The 17,553-nt window shown below is 39.8% G+C and overlaps 1 protein-coding gene across 21 annotated transcripts in view; it reads left to right on the top strand.

The window, feature by feature from the left end:
• Positions 1–17,553, top strand: part of ATXN2 (ataxin 2) — a 153,654-nt gene that overhangs the window by 49,833 nt on the left and 86,268 nt on the right. For all 21 annotated transcript variants that reach the window (XM_017542443.2, XM_017542448.2, XM_017542399.2 and 18 more), the window contains exons 3-5: positions 38–97; positions 1,234–1,305; positions 1,792–1,942. In XM_017542443.2, coding sequence (XP_017397932.1) covers positions 38–97; positions 1,234–1,305; positions 1,792–1,942 — 283 coding nt within the window. The remainder of the gene's footprint in view (positions 1–37; positions 98–1,233; positions 1,306–1,791; positions 1,943–17,553) is intronic.

Raw genomic sequence — 17,553 nt, 5'->3', positions numbered from 1 at the left:
TTTTTTTTTTTTTTTTTTTTTTTTTTTAATATTCCAGATTTCTTTTGATGGAATCTATGCAAATATGAGGATGGTTCATATACTTACATCAGTTGTTGTAAGTTATTAGATTGTTGGGGATAAACTGCCTTGGGGGTAGAATAAAGTCAGTCCATGAGTTTAAAATATGGATAAATGATTTTCAAAGTAGCATTGCTTAGATCATGTTTAGTCAGGATGATTTAGAGAAATAGATTAGAACTCCCTTTATCCAGTCTAATATAACTAATTGTAAAAGTACAGTTGGCCCTCTGCATCTGTGGGTTTCATATTTATGGATTCAACCTGGGATCAAAATACGTGAGAAAAAGGCCAGGCACAGTGACTCACGCCTGTAATCCTAGCACTTTGGGAGTTTAAGGTGGGCAGATCACTTCAGCTCACGAGTTTGAGACCAGCCTCGGCAACATGGCAGAATTCCGTCTCTACAAAAAGTGAAAAACGAGCTGGGCATGGTGGTGCATGCCTGTAGTCCCAGCGACTTGGGAGGCTGAGGTGGGAGGATTGTTTGAGCCTTGGAGGTGGAGGTTTCAGCAAGCTAAGATCATGCCACTGTACTCCAGCCTGGGCAATAGAACCAGATCCCGTCTGAGATAAAAAAAAATTTTTTTTGAGAAAAAAGATGTATGATCACACCTGAACCAAAGATGTACAGATGTTTTTCTTGTCATTCTTCCCAAAACTATACAGTATGACAACTATTTACATAGCATTTACATTGTATTAGGTATTATAAGTAATTTAGAGATAAAGTATTTAGGAGAATGTGCTTAGTTATATGCAAATACTATTATATTTTACATAAGTGACTTAAGTGTTGTATAGTTGGTATCTGAAGGAGGTCCTGGAACTCCACCTATAACAACAGACATCTGTATTCTTGTTAACCCTGCTGTGTGTGTAAAATAATAATAGTAGTTGATTGTCTTTTGTACGTTGTTTTGTCACTTAAAGTAGCTGGAGTCAGAAATGTTTGATTTCAGTGTTAAATTTGTACTGCAAACTCTTGCGTAGAGCCTCCTGAAGAGTTTTGAAAGTTCAGTGTATTGTTAATGTTTTGAAATTTTTTTATCGTTTTGTTAGTAAATACCTAATATTGAATGAAGCCTGATGAGGTATAAAAAGTAAAATGAAAACAATTATCTTTGGTGACTGGGTAATATACTGTTTTTTTGATAAATTATATGTTTTTAGGGCTCCAAATGTGAAGTACAAGTGAAAAATGGAGGTATATATGAAGGAGTTTTCAAAACATACAGTCCTAAGGTAATTTTTACTTTTTTTTCTTTTTCTTACATAGTGAAAGAACATTTTCATAGTCAGTGCTTTACCTGGTTTTTAAAGCCGCTTGGAATGATTTTACTCCTCAGTTTCAAATACTGATTATTTTATAGACTGGTTTGTGTAATCAGAAAGACTTCTTGATGTATGTGCTTATTAAACTATGTCAACCATTTTTTAAGCATTGGGACTAATGGAGGATGTGGTGGTTTATTTTTTCCTCTTTTAAAAAATTATTATTAATGTACTTAAGACAGACCATAGCACCAAAAAACATTTAGATGTGAGGATTTTTAAATGATGGAATGGAAAATAGATCATATGTCAGGGAATAAAGGTATGATTATCAGGTTCTCTTGAGATTATTTTTGTCAAAGGCATATAAGAACTGGTACCTTGATGAGCTAAATAATTTCTAACAAATTTTATTTTGTAAATGTTTTGAATACTTACTTGTGTTTTTCATTTTAGTGTGATTTGGTACTTGATGCTGCACATGAGAAAAGTACAGAATCCAGTTCGGGGCCAAAACGTGAAGAAATAATGGAGAGTATTTTGTTCAAATGTTCAGACTTTGTTGTGGTACAGTTTAAAGATATGGACTCCAGTTATGCAAAAAGAGGTGGGTTTTGATTTTCTAAATATGGTTTACTAGATTTATTCAAGCATAGATTTCCGCAGTGATCCTACAAACTTACTTTTTTTTTTTTTTTTAAAGAAATATCTGGGCCGGGCCTGGTGGCTCATGCCTGTAATCCCAGCACTTTGGGAGGCCGAGGCAGGTGGATCTCACCTGAGATCAGGAGTTCAAGACCAGCCTAGCCAACGTGGTGAATCCCCATCTCTACTAAAAATATAAAAATTAGCTGTATGTGGTGGTATGCTCCTCTAGTCCCAGCTACCAGAAAGGCTGAGACAAAATTACTTGAATGCAGGAGGTGGAGGTTGCAGTGAGCCAAGATCACACCACTGCACTCCAGCCTGGGCAACAGAGCAAGACTCAGTCTTAAAAAAAAAAAAAAAAAAAAAAAGACCTGCTTTCTAGAATAACCCAAGTAAGACAGTTTTTTAGAAAAATGGGAATTTTAATGCATTTTTGTTAGAAAACATTTAAAACTTTAGAGAAAAATAGAGTTTTAGTGATCTCTTAAATAGTTTGTAAAGCATTTTCTACAGTGGTGTGGTCAAGAATGCTACTGATTATATTCAGCTGAAAATCCTTGTCCCATTTGGCCTATAATGCTTTAGTTTATAAATGGGCATGTGGCTAATCTGGAAAGAAATCAAGGCATAGAGCTAAGGAAGAAAGGTAGAGAATGGTTGATAGAAAACAATTGTGTAATGAAAATGAAAAAGGGTAAAGAAGTAGAACGTGTATTTAAAAAACATTCAGAGAATGAGACGATGTTTTGAGAATTTAAAAGCGATTATGTAGGTATATTAAAAATGTAGTCTCACCAGGTGCCGTGGCTCATGCCTGTAATCCCAGCACTTTGGGAGGCCTAGGCGGGCGGATCACGAGGTCAAGAGATCGAGATCATCCTGGCCAACATGGTGAAACCCCGTCTCTACTAAAAATACAAAAAAATTAGCTGGTGTGGTGGCACGAGCCTGTAGTCTCAGCTACTCGGGAGGCTGAGGTGGGAGAATTGCTTGAACCCGGGAGGTGGAGGTTGCAGTGAGCCAAGATTGCACCACTACACTCTAGCCTGGCGCCTGGTGACGGAGTGAGACTCTGTCTCAAAAAAAAATGTAGTCTCTTTTTAAGTGTCCATTGAGGAACACAGTGGGAATTCCTGTTACTCATTTGCAAGGCATTATTGAGCGTTCAGTAACATGTTGTAAGGCCCACTTCTGGGCAATCTTAACTTGGTTCTAAAATTCTTTTTTTTTTTTTGGGATGGAGTTTCACTCTTGTTGCCTAGGCTGGAGTGCAGTGGCGTGATCTCACCGCAACCTTCACCTCCTGGGTTTAAGTGATTCTCCTGCCTCAGCCTCCTGAGTAGCGGGGATTACAGGCATGTGCCACCACGGCTGGCTAATTTTGTATTTTTAGTAGAGATGGGGTTTCTCCATGTCGTTCAGGCTGGCCTTGAACTACTGACCTCAGGTGATCCATCGCGCCCAGCCCTAAGATTTTTATTTGTTTATGCCGAATTCTGTAGTGAAATATGTAATTCTGGTGTAAATTGTAATTCAGTGCAGTTTGATTTTTACTATTTAAACCTCATCAAAAGCTGTTTTTATTGTTGAGCTGATTATTCTACACTGTTACTTGGAAATAATAATACACCAGAAGTCTTTCTCTTCGCAAGGTTCTCATCTGTTAGTTGACTTGCTTTTTCAGAGGCTAACAGTACTGAGTATTCTTAACTGTCTTGAAATGCTATTGAAAGCACAGTCTTCTGTTTTTGAATGTTCTCAAATGTCCTTGTGTTTGATTCACAACTCTTTGTCTTAAGAGGCCTTCAGCATCCCATCTAAGGAAACAAGTCTTTTTTTAGTTGCTACCTTTGGAGTTGATCTTGTTTATGCTTAGGAGCACTAAATTATTTATACTTATACTATTGAAATATTCCACTGTTATAAATTCAAAAGTTGACTTTGGAAAGATAAAATTTTAGTTTAGTTTAATACATAGCACTCTGGAAAGAGTATTGGCCACAACAACAACAAAAAATGTTCTCTGCTCTATTGGGTACCAGGTCATTTAACTAACAGCCATTTACATTATATGTTATCTTTCTGTTTTTATGATGAATTGGTGTTTCTCAAATGTGGAAGAGTGAATATTACTTTGAGATGTTTGTGATAGTCCATTCCTTGCTCCTTTTAAAAATTAATGTCATTACATTTTTATTACTTTTATTATATCTTCATTTCTCAGATAATTTTAGTTCATTATAAAAGGCAAGAAAATCTCACTGTACTCATAAGGGGATGAGGGCATTTACAAAATTAGTTTTCTTGATTAGGACATCCAATATTGGAGTATTTTCAGGTGTCTTATTTCAAGACTTATAGTGGTTTAGTGAATTATACAATTATATGAAGTGCATAATATCCTGAAAATAGTATTAAGTCATGCATTTAGGACTTCAGGTATCCTAAGCTAAGTTAAGACTATCCAGGCAGAAGTTGCCCTCTCTATAAAAGAAAAAAAGTATTAATTTGGAAATACTGTTAGTACGGAGAAATTCGTTTTTGAGTTATTAATTGGCATGGTTTTCTTTTTTCCTTTTTTTTTTTTTGAGATGGAGTCTTGCTCTATTGCCCAGGCTGGAGTGCAGTGGCATGATCTTGGCTCTCTGCCACCTCTGCCTTCTGTGTTCAAGCAATTTTCCTGCCTCAGCCTCCCGAGTAGCTGGGATTATAAGCTCATGCTATAAGCTCATGCCATCTAATGTTTTTTGTATTCTTAGTAGAATCAATGCTTCTGAATGTTGGGTTCACATTTACATTATGTGAAACCCAGGGAGTTTTCAAAAATGTTCTCAGTTCTAGAGATCCTGGTTTAATTACGATTAGTCTGGGTGAGGCTCTGGGCAGTCAGGGATGTGAGCCATAGGTTTCATATGAGATCCCAGGAGTGGCTCTGTTCTGTGGCCTTGAGAATTTGTGGTTTCTAGGCTAGGTGCAGTGGCTCACGCCTGTAATCCCATCACTTTGGGAGTCCAAGGTGGGCAGATCATTTGAGGTCAGGAGTTTGAGACCTGCCTGGCCAACATAATGAAACCTCATCTCTACTTAAAAAAATTAAAAAAATTATTTGGGCGTGGTGGCACATGTATGTAATCCCAGCTACTTGGGAGGCTGAGGCAGAAGAAACCCTTGAAACTGGGAGGTGGAGGTTGTGAGATCGTGCCACTGTACTCCAGTCCAGGTGCCAAGTGAAACCCTGTCTCAAAAAAAGAAAAAGAATTTGTGCCCTTTTTTCTTGCTTTAGAGTCCCTTTTCTGTCTCAGAGTTGGTGACTGCCTGAAATAGTCTCTGCTGTTATCATTTGATAATACTTTTCCACATCTTGAATGGATAGATGGATTGAGTGTTTTTTATAATAGAAGTTGATCAATGATTGGAGTATACTAATAAGACTTTGTAGTTTCCTAAAGGAGATGAATTGATTTCATTTCTGAGCTTTTATCTTATAATTCTTTTCTGTAATAGTGCTGCTAAATTCTTAAGGTTGATAATATTAACTAAAATTTGAGTGCACATTCTATGTGCCAGAATCTGTGCTAACAGATTTATATACATTTGTTCACAAAATCATCACAACTTGTTTCCGAAGTAGGTACAGCTATTAGCCACGTCATAGGTGAAGAAACAGAGGCATATTTAAGAAATTTGCTGGCTGGGCGCAGCGGCTAACACCTGTAATCCCAGTACTTTGGGAGGCCAACGCGGGCAGATCACATGGTCTGGATTTCAAGACCAGCCTGGCCAACATAGTGAAACCCCATGTCTACTCAAAATACAAAAATTAGCTGGATGTGGTGGTGAGTGCCTGTAGTCCCAGCTACTTGGGAGGCTGAGGTGGAAGAATCGCTTGAACCCAGGAGGGTGGAGGTTGCAGTGAGCCGATACTGAGCCACTGCACGCACTCTAGCCTGGGCGGCAGAGCGAGACTCTATCTAAAAAAAATGTGAAAAGCTTGCTAAAGTGAGGACACAGTCTAGCTTTTCCACTCTTAACTCATGTTAACATTGTACTGCAGTGACATAAGTTATGTGGTTTGGTTTGTTGTTTAGCCCAGTTGTCGTAAGTCAAGTTAATGTTTGTTTGGTTGGTTTTTTTTTTGAGATGAATCTCGCTCTGTCGCCCAGGGTGGAGTGCAGTAGTACGATCTCGGCTTGCTGCAACCTCTGCCTCCTGGGTTCAAGCGATTCTTCTAACTCAGCCTTCCAAGTACCTGGGATTACAGGCGCTCACCACCACACCCGGCTAATTTTTGTATTTTTAGTAGAGATGGGGTTTACCATATTGGTGAGGCTGGTCTCAGACTTCTGACCTCATGATCTGCCCACCTCTGCTCCGAAAGTGCTGGGATTTATAGGATGACCCATAGCGCCTGGCTGCGGGGAAAGCTTTTAATGTAAGGTCAGTGTGACTTTTAAGTTCTTGATCATTGATTTCAGTAAATTTTAAAAGTTATACTCATACATATATGCAAATGAACAAGAGGCTTAGAAATGACTTAGTGACTTCTTACAATTAATAAGTTTCATTTGGACTCTTGAATGTTATACATGTGCCAGTTAGATTTATTGACAAACTGAAAGTAGCTTTACATCTTCTGAGCTGTGGGTTCCCTTGACACATTCATAATTAGAAGATTCCATCATATTATCGTTGGAAAATTAGTTAGTTTTTTATCTTTTATTTGAATTCCAGTGCAGACGGATCTGAAATTCTCTTCAATTTGCCAGAACTTCTTAAGGCCTTCAGCCACTTTTGGCTCTGTATCTGTATACCTTTGGAATTGGGCTGTTACCTCTGCTTGTTTTTTACTTGATTTTCCATCTATTTCCAGTGTTCCTTCTCTATTTTTTTCTTTCATTTTCTTTCTGTTCTTCTTGTTGCGCTGTTATTCATGTTTCTCTCTTGACTGCAACTCAACTGTATTTTAGTTCTTTGGCTTTACTTCTGCTTCCTTATTCCATTGTTTCTCATATTTTTTCCTACTGCTTCATTATCTTTGTAGTATTCTCAGCTTAGATAATAGGGGTCAGCAAATCCACTCGTCAGTAAACAAAATTTTATTGTAGCATAGCTATGCCCATGCATTTGCGTGTTGTCTATGACTCTTTTCATGGCTGTAGCCGTAGAGTTGAATAATCCTAGCAGACTGTAGAGCTTGCAAAGCCAAAAAATTGGACTATCTGTCTCTTTACAGAAAAGCTTGTCAGCCCTTGGCCTACATTATATTTTCTGCTGCATTTAGGACTGATCAAAAATACATGCTGTACTGGCTTTGGTGAAGTAACGCAGAACATCCTCTGTCCCTTAAACTTAAGAACGAATGCATGCTTTGATTCTAATACTGTGTAATATCCTGAGATTCCTTACTCGTTACATTCTAACTGGATTTAGTCTGAAGAATTTTGCTTACCAGATATCTGTCACATTTAGTGAAAAAATCATGTAAGGAGATGATTGGTTAATAGTACAGATCTCCATCAACTAACCACGCCCTCTCTTATCAACAAATTTATCTTCCTCCTCCTTGCCATCTTTTTTTTGAGATGGTCTTGCTCTGTTGCCCAGGCCCGAGTGCAGTGATGCAATCACAGCTCACTGCAGCCTTGACCTTCCAGGCTCAGGTGATCGTCTCACCTCAGCCTCCCACATAGCTGTGACTAAAGGTGCAAATCACTACACCTGGCTTGCTTGCTTATTTATTTATTTATTTATTTTTTTGGGACGGAGTTTCGCTCTTGTTACCCAGGCTGGAGTGCAATGGCGCGATCTCGGCTCACCGCAACCTCCGCCTCCTGGGTTCAGGCAATTCTCCTGCCTCAGCCTCCTGAGTAGCTGGGATTACAGGCACACGCCACCATGCCCAGCTAATTTTTTGTATTTTTAGTAGAGACGAGGTTTCACCGTGTTGACCAGGATGGTCTCGATCTCTTGACCTCGTGATCCACCCACCTCGGCCTCCCAAAGTGCTGGGATTACAGGCTTGAGCCACCGCGCCCGGCTAATTTATTTATTTATTTTTTGAGATGGAGTTTTGCTCCTGTTGCCCATGCTGGAGTGTAGTGGCTGGATCTCAGCTCACTGCAACCTTTGCCTCCTGAGTTCAAGCGATTTTCCTTTCTCGGCCTCCCAAGTAGCTGGGATTACAGGCATCCGCCACCATGCCTGGCTAATTTTTATATTTTTAGTAGAGTTGGAGTTTTACCATGTTGGCAAGGTTGGTCTCGAACTCCTGACCTCATGATCCAGCCACCTCAGCCTCCCAAAGTGTTGAGATTACAGGCGTGAGCCACCATGCCCAGCCATAATTTATATGTGTGTGTGTGTGTGTGTGTGTGTGTGTGTGTGTGTGTGTATGTATATATATATATACACACATATATGTATATATATAATATAATTTATATATACATAACATGTATAAAATATGTATGTTATATATATAATATAAAATATATGATAAATGTATAGAAGGGCTTATATATATTATATATATATATAAAATTCTTATCTCTACAAATATATATATATATGTATATATTTGTAGAGATAGGGTTTCCCCCTGTTATGCACAGGCTGGTTTCGAACTGCTGGGCCTAAGCTATCTTCCCACCTTGGTCTCCCAAAGTCCTGGGATTACAAGCATGAGTCACCACACCTGGCCTCATTATTTTTCCTCTGGTTTTAGTAGAGAGGATTTTTAAGCTAACTTCTTCAGTCATCCCCTTGACTCTCCCTTCTGCCTCCTTGCTCTCTTTTTCTTTCTTTCTTTTCTTTTAGACGGAGTCTCACTCTGTTGCCCAGGCCAGAGGGCAGTACTGCGATCTCGGCTCACTGCAGTTTACGCCTCCCGAGTTCAAGGGATTTTCCTCCCTGAGCCTCCTGAGTAGCTGGGGCTATAGGTGCCCACCACCACGCCCGGCTAATTTTTGCATTTTTAGTAGAGATGTGGTTTCACTGTGTAGGCCAGGCTGGCCTCAAACTTCTGACCTCAGGTGATCCACCTGCCTTGACCTCCTAGAGTGCTGGGATCTCAGGTGTGAGCCACCTCACTCCGCCATTTTTTTTCCTCCTTGCTCTGTTACACCAACTCTTTGTTTCTGGACTCTTCAGCATCTCCCTTTGTACTTACTCCTTCCCTTTAGCCTGAAAACCTGTTCACTTCCTGCTTACCTAAAAAGGATTCTTTTTAATCCTGAATTCTTCTAGCCATTATCCTGCTGAAGGCTATCATTAACCTCTAACTGCCAGGTCTTTTGGAATCTTTTTCTGTCTTTATTGCTGCACTCGAATGTGGGTTTCACCCTCTTTCAGGATTTGCTATTCTTTTATGTTTTTATTTTTTGAGATGAGTCTTGCTCTGTTGCCCAGGCTGGAGTGCAGTGGCATGATTTTTGGCTCACTGCAACCTCCGCCTCTGGGTTCAAGTGATTCTCCTGCCTTAGCCTCCCAAGTAGCAGCCTCCGGTTGAGGCGGGAAAATCATTCGAAGCCGGGACTACAGGTAGCTGGGACTCTAGGTGCATGCCACCATGCTCAGGTAATTTTTGTATTTTTAGTAGAGATGGGGTTTTACCATGTTGGCCAGGCTGGTCTCGTACTCCTGACATCAGATGATCCGTCCACCTCAGCCTCCCAAAGTGCTGGAATTACAGGTGTGAGCCACTGCTCCCGGCCTTTTCTGTATTTTTTATGTTTATTGATCATGCCTTCCCTGATGCATTCCTGGGCTTTTTTACCTTCACACATCCCTTGGATGTGTGTCCCCAGTGTCTGTTTCTTTGCCTTCTGCTCTTGCCACATGACAGTCACACACTGCTATCATTTCAGCTACCACACACTAGTTTCCTCCTATTATGTGTATATCATTGCCCTTATACCATGTTGTATTAAAATTACAGGCTTGTCTCCCCTGTTACACTTTGAGCTCTTTGTGCTTGGATACTGTCCTTGTTATTTATTCTCATGGTCTAGTATAGTGCTTTGGCACAGAGTACAGGCTCAATATAAATGTGCTTGAATAAATGAAACTCAATGCCTTAATACACTTTTATAGAAGCATTATTTTATGGAAAGAATGAAAAAGTTACAAGTGGTCTTACAAATACAGTCATCATCCAGCAGATACTTGGAGAGCTCTGGAATGTGTTCTTTGCTGTGCTTGTTGCTATGGACAGTACAGAGAAATCTAAGAATCTATTTTGGGTCCCTTTTGAGAACCGAGTGAAACTGTATACCCTTACCCTAGAAAAATTTACACACATGCAGATTTTACATGTAATGTAATTCTTTTAAAAATTAATTTTTTTTTTTTTTTTTTTTTAAAGAAACAGGGTCATGCTCTGTCACCCAGGCTGGAGTGCAGTGGTGTGATCATGGCTTACTGTAGCCTCGACCTCCTGGCTCAAGGAACTCTCCCACCTCAGCCACCCAAGTAGCTGGGACTACAGGTGCGCGCCACTATGCCCGGCTAATTTTTTAAATATTTTGTAGACAATGAGTCTCACTATGTTTCCCAGGCTGGTCTTCACTTCCTGAGCTCAAACAGTTCTCTACCTTGGCCTCCGAAAGTGATGGGATTATAGGCGCAAACCACTGTGCCTTCACTATATGTAATTTCATGGTGTTGACAGTTTCTTTAGGGAGTTCATGTACTGTATTCTAAGCATTTTTAGAGTCAGAGATACCAAAGCATGTAAATGAATTCAAGAAAAATGGAATGTTGACCTGCGTGACATTGAATGTAAAATGGAGTCAGAGATGTGAATAATTATATAGATTTTATTAAGAAAAAATTAGCCGGGTGTAGTGGCATGCGTCTGTAATCCCAGCTACACGGGAGGCTGAGGCAGGAGAATCATTTGAAGCCAGAAGGCGGAGGTTGCAGTGAACTGAGATCCTGCCACTGCACACCAGCCTGGGAGACAGAGCGAGACTTCATCTCAAAATAAAATAAAAAGAAAAATAAAAGAATTGTTTAGATTTTAGTAGTTGGAAGACGTGAGAGTGTTAAATCGAATTGTGTAGATTGTAGCAGTTAGAAGAAGTTGGAGTGTTAATGTGTAATTAGAAAATGATGAAATATAAAATTCTACAGATCGTTTTATTCTGGTGTTGCACTGTTGTGTTCTTATATGGTTGTCTTTTTGGTCTGATCAGCAACAGTACAAATAACAGACAGGGATCTCTTCTGGAGGGCATGACATTAGAAATGCTATGTCAGTCATGTGATGAAGAGGCAGATCCCAGAGAACGATATGATCCAGGAAGCCTAAGGGCCTGAGAAGTCTAAATGTGTTCCAAGTTTATTCATGGATAGTACTCTACTAGGACTAGGGGAGGTACGTCACAGCCCTGTTTCTAAGTAGGCACATCCTTGTAGCTAGGAGTGCAGTAGGCTCTAGATGTGGCAGGTAGGCAGCACTAAAACTGGGCAAGTTATCAGGATTGATAGCCTCTCCTTTCTGGTGCCCTGTGGTACGTAGACAGATGAAATAATGGATATGCAGGTAGTCTTTTAGCTGAGTTGGTCCAGATCACTGGGCAGGAAAGGAACTTGACTTGGGCCATGGACTTTGGGAGTTCTCATTCTAGTGAGCTAGCTAGAACTCTCAGTGGTACAATATTCTTCTCTTGAAAACTGAACCATTAGAAAGTTTACAGCCTCAGCATTGCTGTGGTTTATTAAGGCACAGATACGTGTTCATGCTGGGGCCAAGCAGTAAATGGAGAGTGGCATTTATTGAGGCCAGTATGGTGGCAGTACAGAGATTATTGAGATTAAAAGAAATAAATAGGTGGAACGGAACTATGTGATGGAAAGCTAAACAGAGGAGTTTGTGGTACACAGTAAAAAAGTATTACATGTGTATTAAGATATGGTCATCTTCCATTTATTAAAGTTACATGTTTTATATATTTTTAGAATATATAGAAATTATCTGCCCTATCACGTTTGCCAGTCAGAACAGTAACTTTATTAAATATAAAACAAAAAGAATAAGCAAAAACTTTTAGCATAAAATAGAATTTTATTTGGACAAACAATACAAAAATATTATGTGGTACTATGAGTAAGGTTGATTTGAGATACATGGGAACAGAATCTAAAGTGTAGAAATAGGCCAGGCGTAGTGGCTCATGCCTGTAATGTCAGCACTTTTGGAGGCTGAAGCGGGAGGATCACTTGAGCTCAGGAGCTCAAGACCTGCCTGGGCAACTTGGCGAAACCCCATCTCTACAAAAAATACAAAACTTAGCCGGGTGTGGTGGTGTGCACCTGTGGACCCAGCTGCTTGGTAGGCTAAGGTGAGAGGATCATTTACAGCCAGGAAGTCAAGGCTGCAGTGAGCTGTGGCTATGCCACGGCATTTCAGCCTAGGTGACAAGCGAGACCTTATCTCAAAAACCAACTGGCCAGGTTTGGCAAATCACCTGAGGTCAGGAGTTCGAGACCAGCATGGCTGACATGTCGCTACTAAAAATACAAAAATTAGCTGGACATGGTGGTATGCACCTGTAATTCCAGCTACTTGGGAGGCTGAGACAGGAGAATCGCTTAAACCCAGGAGATGCAGGTTGCAATGAGCCAAGAAGGCACCACTGCACTCCAGCCTGGGTGATAGAGTGAGACTCTGTCTCAAAAAACAAATAAGCATAGGATATGGGGTTAAATTGAAGATTTATGAAGACGCTACTGAAGGAGACATAAAAGTAGATTTGGCTAAATGGAGAAACATGCCATACTTTGAATGGAATTATTTAATGCTACAACATTGTCAGTTTTCCTCAAATCTCTGAAGATAATATATCCGTATTTGGCCAGGCGTGGTGACTCGCGCCTGTAATCCCAGCACTTTGGAGGCTGAAGTGGGCTGATCACATGAGGACAGGAGTTCGAGACCAGCCTGGCCAACATGGTGAAACCATGTCTCTACTAAATACAAAAATTAGCCAGGCATGGTGGCGGGTGCCTGTAATACTAGCCACTCAGGAGGCTGAGGCAGGAGAATTGCTTGAACCCAGTAGGCGGAGGTTGCAGTGAGATATTATGCCATTGCACTCCAGTCTGGGCAACAGAGTGAGATTCCATCTCAAAAAAAAAAAAAAAAAAAAAAGGCCAGGTGTGGTGGCACACACCTGTAATCCCAGTACTTTGGAAGGCCAAGGTGGGTGGATCACCTGAGATCAGGAGTTTGAGACCAGCTTGGTCAACATGGTAAAACCTTGTCTCTACTAAAAATAAAAAAATTGGATGGGCACGGTGGCTCACACCTGTAATCCCAGCACTTTGGGAGGCCTAGGCGGGTGGATCATGAGGTCAGGAGATCGAGATCATCTTGGCTAACATGGTGAAACCTCGTCTCTACTGAAAATACAAAAAATTAGCTGGGCATGGTGGCATGCGCCTGTAGGCCCAGCTACTTGGGAGGCTGAGGCTGGAGAATGTCTTCAAACCAGGAGGCAGAGGTTGCAGTGAGCCGAGATCGCGCCACTGCACTCCAGCCTGGGCGACAGAGTGAGACTCCATCTCAAAAAAAAAAAAAAAAAAAAAAACAATTGACCAGACATGGTGGCTCACGCCTGTAATCCCAACACTTTGGGAGGCCGAGGCGGGTGGATCATGAGGTCAAGAGATCGAGGCCATCCTGGCCAACATTGTGAAACCCCCGTATCTACTAAAAATACAAAAATTAGCCGGGCATTTGCCACGCGCCTGTAGTCCCAGCTACTTGGAGGCTGAGGTGGAAGAATCACTTGAACCCAGGAGGCGGAGGTTGCAGTGAGCTGAGACTGCGCCACTGTGCTCCAGCCTGGCAACAGAGCAAGACTCCGTCTCAAAAAAAAAAAAGAAAGAAAGAAAAATTAAGCTGGGCGTGGTGACAGGTACCTGTAATCTTAGCTACTTGGGAGGCTGAGGCAGGAGAATCACTTGAACCTGGGAGGCAGAGGTTGCAGTGTGCTGAGATTGCACCACTGCACTCCATCCTGGGTGACAGAGTGAGACTCCACCTCAAAAAAAATTTAAAAAACAAAACATTAAGAAAAGTAACCTCTGCTTTTGTAGAAATTGACAAAATGATTCTAAAGTTTATTAGATTATGTGTATTAACAGAAGAATTTTGAAAATATTTTCCACAAGAGTCATAAAGGAGGACTTACCCTACCAAATATTAAAATATATTAGAATTAAAACATAACTGTCATAGTGACTATGCATGGAGAATCCAAAGCAGACTGAATTTATTTGGGTATTTTGTTAATTATACGATAAACATAGCACTTTGATTCTGGAGAAAAGGTAAATGATGCTGGGACACTTGGGAGAAATTAGATTCCTACTTTCTAATAGGAAATGTTAACACTGATAACCAAAATAAAATTAAATGGATTAATGGGAGAACTGATAAAACCCAAACTACACTGGAGCAAATCTGTGAATTTGCTTAATTTTGAGTGGAGAAGGACTTTATATGCATGACTACCAGAGCAAAAAAATTGTAAATTAAAAGATTACTATATTGGATTATAAAAAAATTAAAGAATTAGGCTGGCTGCAGTGGCTAACGCCTGTAAAATCAGCACTTTGGGAGGCCGAGGCAGGCAAATCACAAGGTCAAGAGATTGAGACCATCCTGGCCAACATGGTGAAACCCTGTTTTTACTAAAAATACAAAAATTACCTGGGTATGGTGGCGCAGGCCTGTAGTCCCAGGTACTCAGGAGGCTGAGGCAGGAGAATCACTTGAACTCCGTAGGCGGAGGTTACAGTGAGCCGAGATTGCACCACTGCACTCCAGCCTGGTGACAGAGTGAAACTCTGCCTCAATAAATAAATAATAAATAAGCAAAAATATTAGTTGTGCATGGTGGTGCACGCCTGTAATCCCAGCTACTCAGGAGGCTAAGGTAGGAGAATTGCTTGAACCTGAGAAGTGAAGGTTGCACTGAGCCAAAGATCATGCCTCTGCACTCCAGCTTGGGTGACAGAGGAAGACTCTATCTCAAAAAAAAAAAATGGCAAAAAAGACTTAGATGTGTCCAAAAGTACCATACATTTAAAAAGACATGCCACAAACTGGGAAAAGTAGAAAAAATGTTTTTAAAATGGCCAGTGAACATAAGAAAAAGTGACCCTTCTCACTTGTAATGATTTAAGAAATGCAGTTTATTTTATTTTTAAGAAATTCAAAGCAGTGGAATATGATTTTTTGTCTGTCAACTTATGCTGAATGGTAAATGTGAGAAAGAGTAATACTTTTACTTAGTGATAATGAGGCAATTGTAGAACACTTAAGACTCTGCTAGTGGGATGGTTTAAGTAAAACAGGTAGCATTCTTGAACTCTTTATTAGGTAAGTAATTCATATGTTTCCAGGACATTTTCAGTAAGACTATTTACTGGCAGGGTTGTATAATGCTATTATACTTACTATCTGGTTTTAATATTATTTTTTCTCTTGCCTTGCACAGTCTCAATGGAGTTTTATGCGTAGCAGATATATTAAAACTAGTAAAGCAAGAGAAGGAGTGTGGATAAATTATCTCAGTTTAATTTCTACTTTGTTCTATTTCATACTCCTGGGAAAGAATATTAAGTGGGCATGTGTACTTGAACAGTTGTTCTGTTTTGTACTAGAAAAGAAAAATTTGGATCTTTAAAATGTTTTACGTATTTGCCAGGGAAATAGAAAAGGTATTTGTGCAGCTGTAAGAATTGGAATTCATTTCATTTTACTGACTTTTCCTTAACCTAATTCTGAACACTTTTGCACACTTGGGTTTGAGAGTAAGTTGCTATAAAAAGACTACTATTCTTGGCTAATAGTATTGGCATTTCAGTTCCTAAATTCTGTTTTTTGATTCTTGAACATTTCTGAATTTACATTTTTTGTCTTAGCTTTTCTACAGAATCACTTTCTTTCCTTTTTCCTTTCTTTCTCTTTAATTTTTGAGCTGAAAATAGTACCTTGTATAAAGAAGTGTTCAAACAATGATTGGACTAATTTTTCTTCATTTCTCTCTCTCTCTTTTTAATTTTTTTTTTCTTTAAATAGGGATGAGGTCCCACTATATTGCCCAGGCTGGTTTCGAACTCCTGAGCCCAAGTGATCCTCTTGCCTCAGCCTCCCAAAGTGCTGGATTACAGGTTTGAGCTATCATGCCTGGCCTGGGCTAATTTCATATTTTGAGATGCACAAATTTCTTTCAGGTAGCCCTTCCCCCCCTTCTCAATTAAAATAGGTCCTGATTCAGAAGCCTGATAAAGAAAATGAAAACAGAATGTTCACCCATAAATAGAATCTTTATATTGGAGTCTTTTAAAAAATTTCTTTTGATCTTTTTAGGAGATAGTGCGAGAATCAACAATCTAGTATGACGTACGTGGAATCTATCACCTTGCTTTTTAAATACAGCAAACCTTATGAAGTGGATTTCCATATTTTTTCTTGTTCTTGTTAATTTTGCACCACTCAGGCTTTGCTGTAGAATTTGATGTGTATTTGATTCTGTAAAGCATGGACTATTGATCTTCACTCAGCTTTCAAAGGAACTTGATTAGTGAGTTTGAACTTTTTATCATTATTTTTTAGTTGATGATGAAGTAAAATATAGCACCATTTTAAGTGATACCATTTCTAAACAATTTCAGTTCAAATTTTAAGTTGGCTAATTTAGAGTTTAAGAAAATTGCTTTAAAAACATTAAATTACCAGCTGGGTGCAGTGGCTCAATGCCTGTAATCTCAGCACTTTGGGAGGCCAAGGCAGATGGTTCGCTTGAGCCCAGTAGTTCGAGACCAGCCTGGGAAATATGGTGAAACGCCATTTCTAAAAAGATACAAAAAGTAGCCAGACATGGTGGTGTGCGCCTGTATTCCCAGCTACTTGGGCAGCTGAGGTGAGAGGATCACCTGAGCCCAGGGAGATTGAGGCTGCAGTGAGCCAAGATCATGCCACTGCACTCCAGCCTGGGTGACAGAATGAGACCCTGTCTCAATTAAAAAAAAAAAAAAGCTAAATTACTAATTGCAGTGCCTTTTATTTAGTGGGCTTAGTCAAACTAAGATGATGTGTTTTATAAATGTTTTCCCTTGAATTTTAACTGAAGAACCCTATTTGTACCTCTCACAAACAGAATTTATTAGTAAGGAAAATAAGAAATACTGCTTTTTATTACTTAAGTAGTATATATTTTTCTCTTAGGAATTTTTTTCTAATCTCACTTTATCGTAGTGCCAGAAAATTTAATCATTGATTTGAGATAGGGAGAAAATTAGTTTTTTTTTTCTTCTTTGAGATGGTCTCATTTTGTTGCCCAGGATGGACTGCAGTGGTGCCATCGTAGCTCACCATAACCTCAAACTCCTGGGTTCAGGCGATCTCACTTCAGCCTTCTGAGTAGCTGGGACTATAGCCATGCATCACCACTCCTGGCTAATTTTTGTTATTATTTTTTGTAATGATGAGGTCTCATGCTCACCAGGCCAGTCTCAGACTCTGGACCTCAAATGATCTTCCTGCCCCAGTCTCCC

This window comes from Cebus imitator, unplaced genomic scaffold (genome assembly GCF_001604975.1).
Source record: "Cebus imitator isolate Cc_AM_T3 unplaced genomic scaffold, Cebus_imitator-1.0 Scaffold8, whole genome shotgun sequence".
Lineage (NCBI taxonomy): Eukaryota > Metazoa > Chordata > Mammalia > Primates > Cebidae > Cebus > Cebus imitator.
This window is presented reverse-complemented; position numbering and strand designations above follow the sequence as displayed.